At 52.4% G+C, this 4943-nt stretch overlaps 1 protein-coding gene across 1 annotated transcript; it reads left to right on the top strand.

Moving 5' to 3' along the window:
* The first annotated feature begins 492 nt into the window (after positions 1–492).
* Ftl (ferritin light chain) lies at positions 493–2084 on the top strand. Its single transcript, XM_004650183.3, has 4 exons — positions 493–827; positions 965–1111; positions 1442–1567; positions 1778–2084. Exons 1-4 carry the CDS (start codon positions 726–728, stop codon positions 1928–1930), a joined length of 528 nt encoding a protein of 175 aa, XP_004650240.1. The 5' UTR covers positions 493–725; the 3' UTR covers positions 1931–2084.
* The last annotated feature ends 2859 nt before the right edge of the window (positions 2085–4943 follow it).

The raw sequence follows: 4943 nt of genomic DNA, 5'->3' as shown, positions 1-4943 counted from the left end.
GCGACGATATTGGATTTTTTTGTTATTGTTGTTTTGTTTTTTCGAGGTGGGGTTTCAGTCTAGTTGAGGCTGACCTGGAATTCACTGGGTAGTCTCAGGGTGACCTCGAACTCGTAGTGCCTCCCTAGTGCTGGGCGTGCGCCACCACGCCCGGCTTGACAATATTCGACTTTCTTGAGACACGCCAAGGATCTTATCACTTCCCAAGATTCCTCGTGTCCCCATAAGTCTTTCACCCCCCCCCACCACCCCCCACCTAAAACCCAGACTCCAAAATCCCACCCGGATCGAAGCCCAACCCCCACCCCCGTTTCACAACGGCCTCGCGCTCCAGGCGCGTGACTTCCTGCTTTGGGGAGGGCTGAGGCTGACTTTGCTTTCTGCTCCGCATTGGCCGGGCGGAGTTGCAGGCCTCGCCTCCGCCGCCTGCGATTGGCCGCCCGCTCGCCCCGCCCGCTCCGCCCTGGGGCCGCGGCTCTCTATAAAAGCAGCCGCCCGGCCCTGCTCTCAACGGCGCGCCCGAGGACCCTGTGTCTGTGTCTTGCTTCAACAGTGTTTGGACGGAACAGACCCGGGGACTTCCTCCTTTTCCTTTTTTTTCCCCCCTCAAAAAATTTCCAACTGCCTTCCAGTCTCTCCAGTCACCACCCCCGGGACCATTTCCTCGCCGCCTGCGCCTTCCAGGACCATCCAGAACCTTCTAACTTCTTACTGCCGGACCAGCCATGACCTCCCAGATTCGTCAGAATTATTCCACTGAGGTGGAGGCTGCCGTCAACCGCCTGGTCAACTTGCACCTGCGGGCCTCCTACACCTACCTCTCTCTGGTGAGCGTATAGCGGGGTACCCACTAATGCGCACCCCGGACCCTTCTACGCACGCGCCGTCTCCTTTGTTCCATCGAGTGACCAGTGGGTGGAGTCCGTCCCGTCCAACCCTTGTCCCTCCATTTTCCTTCCCGCAGGGCTACTATTTCGACCGGGACGATGTGGCTCTGCCCGGCGTGGGCCACTTCTTCCGAGAGTTGGCCGAGGAGAAGCGCGAGGGCGCGGAGCGTCTGCTCAAGATGCAAAACCAGCGCGGCGGCCGGGCGCTCTTCCAGGATGTGCAGGTAAGTGCTGCGGGCAGCGGACTACAATTCCCAGCAGGCCATGCGCGGGCAGTGCCCTAGGCTCGGCCCTATTATCAGGAATCACGTGATATGTTTGTGTCTTTTTCTGGGGGTGTTCTTTTTTGATTTTCGAGGTAGGGTGGTCTGGAACTCAAGGCGCTCCTTCTACTTCTGCCTCCCGAGCACTGGGGTGTTCTTTCCTAATGGTAGAATATGGAGGAAATCGCTATACTGGGAACATATAGGAGACCAGGATGGCTGTTGGGAAATTTAGTTTTACCCTTAGCTGGGTGGGTGATATCTGTTCTGAGCTGTTTTTGTCTTTATTAGAAGCCTTCTCAAGATGAGTGGGGAAAAACTCAGGAGGCCATGGAAGCCGCCTTGGCACTGGAGAAGAACCTGAATCAGGCTCTTTTGGATCTTCATGCGCTGGGTTCTACCCGCACAGACCCCCATGTAAGTACCCTGTTCATCTTTGGCTAGCCCGCCCTTTTTGTGAGGCAAGGTCTTCCTATGTTTGTAAGACTGGCCTTGAACTCTCAGCCATCCTCTTGCCTCAACCACCCTAGTGCTGGGATTACAGGTGTGCACCGTCGCACCTAGCACTACAGTCTCTGGACTGGGCAAATTATCCTTTATGGTTTCTGAGATCTTCTCCCTCCTCAGCTCTGTGACTTCCTGGAGAACCACTTCTTGGATGAGGAGGTGAAGCTCATCAAGAAGATGGGCGATCACCTGACCAATCTGCGCAGGCTGGCGAGCCCTCAGCCAAATCTGGGCGAGTATCTCTTCGAGCGGCTCACCCTGAAGCACGACTAGATACTGCACAGCCTTCCAGGGATTCTTGCTCTGCCTTAACCTCCCTCAGGACCTCCTCCATCCCAGCCTCTCCAGCCACTAGGCAGCTTTGTAACGCCCAGATCCCCTGTCAAGTCTTGGACCAAATGAAATAAAAGTTTTGTGCAGCAACTTAGATGTTTGCCTCTGTGCTTGTTGGGTGAGGTGAGGCAATGGAGAGAGATGAGCTTGCTTCTGTTTGCTTAAGCTGTTTCAGAGAGGAGCCAAACTGCGATGCCTTGCACTGAGCTCTTTGCTAACTGCCCTCCTGGGAGGCAGGTGTAGGTTCCAGGGAATCTGATGTGGTCACTGTAATGCCTTAGATGGGAATGTACCTGGCTTGTTCATATTTACTCGAGAGAGAATGGGCTGAGCGCCCAGGACCTCTAGTCACTGCAAACTCCAGATGAATGTGCCACCTTTGCATCTGCTTTGTGTGGGTCCTCTCTTACCTCTGCCTCCCAAGTGCTGGGATTAAGGGTGTGAGCCACCATGCACGGCTTGGTCAGTTCTTTTACAGTAGTGCTGGGGAGTGGACCAAGGGCATGATCATGAAGCTTGTGTCCCTGAAACAGCCCTGTGCTTTCAACAAAACAGAAGGGAAAGGGGATTGCTGTTTCCTTTATATGGGAAAACTGAGGCTATTAAGATACAAAGCCAGCATCCTGAGGCTGAGGTAGGAGGATCCACATAAGGCCAGCCTGGGCTAGAGAGAGAGAACCTGCCTGGAGGGGGGGAGGGGAGTAGGGACCCATATCTAGGACTCCCCCTAGGTGACATCTGCTCCAAAGAACCTTCTACTGGGGAAGTGACAGTGCAAGAACATGGGGTAACAGTCACAAGGATCTGAACCAGCAGGACTGGTGGGGGTGGGGAGTGTACCCAGGAAGTGCTTGCTGGGGTCCAGTAGAAACAGGATGTGAAATTTGGGGCCACTGACCAAATGGGACTGGAGCCTCAACAAGAAGTCTTAGGGACATATCCTGGGTGTCAGCTGTGGAACTGCTGCCTGCTTCAAGCTACTGGATGGCCACCTGCTTGTCAGCTCAGCACAAATCCCTCCTGTTACTGCTCTTCCTTGGGGATTCTGAGGGAGGGACCGATGCCCATGTATTATAGAGAACAGGGAAAATGTCATTACAGCTTTCTAGTTCCTGAAGTGCACATGGCCTGGGGAAACCAGCCATGCAGAGGACAGTGACACCAAAGCCTGGAAGCCAAGAGAGTTCTAGGAACATGCCTGAAACAAATCAACTGAAACACCCAGTAAGCATAGCCACAAGCTATACATGACCAGCATCAGAGGAAAAAAAAAGAAAAAAAGCATGCTACTCCTGAGCCACACCCCAAGGCCTCACTGAAGCTTCTAGCTAAGTACCTTACCACTAAGTGACACCCTCATCAAGCTTGCTTTCTTTTTTGAGGAAGGGTCTTGCTCTAGTCCAGGCTGCCCTGGAGTTCACTATGTAGCCTCAGGCTGGCCTTGAATTTACAGTGATCCTCCTAATTCTGCCTCCAAGTGCTGGGATTAAAGGCACGTTTCACTCATTCTGAGACCATCTCACTAAGTTGCCCAGGCTGTCCTTGGAGCTTTCAATCTTCTTGCCTCAGCCTCTGGGTTAAGTGGGGTGACAGGCCTGTATCACCTGGTCTGGCTGCAGGGTTCTTATATATCCCAGGCCCATGGCCGCCTTGGCCATCTTCCTCCACAGTACAGAGCCACTTTTGCCCAAATCATTGCAGCCAAATTTGCCACCTACAACTTGAGCCCCAACTATGTGATCAGACAAGGCTGCCTTAAGCCTTTCCAGGACAGAAGTGTGAGATAAAAAACTAGGGAGGGGGCTAGAGAGATGCCTTAGTGGTTAAGCGCTTGCCTATGAAGCCTAAGGACCCCGGTTTGAGGCTCGATTCCCCAGAACCCATGTTAGCCAGATGCACAAGGGGGCACACGCATCTGGAGTTCATTTGCAGTGGCTGGAAGCCCTGGCACGCCTATTCTCTCTCCCTCTCACTCTGTCACTCTCAAAAAAAAAAAAAAAAAAAAAAACTACGGAGGGCTTGGACTGGAGAGATAGCCTAGTAGTTAAGCGCTTGCCTGTGAAGCCTAAGGACCCTAGTTCGAGGCTCAATTTCCCAGAACCCACGTTAGCCAGGTGCACAAGGTGGCACACGTCTGGAGTTCGTTTGCAGTGGCTGGAAGCCCTGGTGCGCCCATTCTCTCTCTCTATATACATCTACCTCTTTCTCTCTGTCTGTTGCTCTCAAATAAATAAAAATGAACCAAAAAAATTTTTTTTTAAAAGACTAGGGAGGGCTTGATGATACCCATCTTTAATCCCAGCAGAGGTAGGAGGTCACCTTGAGTTTGAGGTCAGCCTGGGAAGAACGGAAAAACAACAACCGTGACTAGGGAGATGAGAGCAGGAACTAAAATGAAGAAGTGGGCCTAGCGTCTATGGCCTGTCAATCCAGCACTGAAGAGGCTGAGGCAGGATTGCCATGAATTTGAGGCCAGCCTGGACTACATGGTCAGAGCATACCTCTAAAAACAAACCAAGGGCTGCAGATGGCTTAGCAGTTAAGACGCTTTCCTGCAAAGCAAAAGAACACAGGTTTGCTTCTCTAGTACCCATGTAAGCCAGATGCACAAGGTGGCACATGTATTTGGAGTTCGTTTGCAGTGGCTAGAGGCCCTGGTGTGCCTGTTTTCTCTCTCCATCATTCAAATAAATAAATTAAAAACAAAAAACCAGCCGGGCGTGGTGTTACACGCCTTTAATCCCAGCACTCCGGAGGCAGAGGTAGGAGGATCACTGTGAGTTCATGTGCCATGAGTTCAAGTCCACCCTGAGACTACAGAGTGAATTCCAAGTCAGCCTGAGCTAGTGAGACCCTACTTTTGGGGGGGGGGGAACAAGGCCAAAAAACCCATGAGGATTGAGGGAGTTAGGAATCAGGCCCATCAAGTGTTCACTTCCAATCACACTTGGGA

The sequence above is a fragment of the Jaculus jaculus genome, chromosome 14 (assembly GCF_020740685.1).
Source record: "Jaculus jaculus isolate mJacJac1 chromosome 14, mJacJac1.mat.Y.cur, whole genome shotgun sequence".
Classification (NCBI taxonomy): domain Eukaryota; kingdom Metazoa; phylum Chordata; class Mammalia; order Rodentia; family Dipodidae; genus Jaculus; species Jaculus jaculus.
This window is presented reverse-complemented; position numbering and strand designations above follow the sequence as displayed.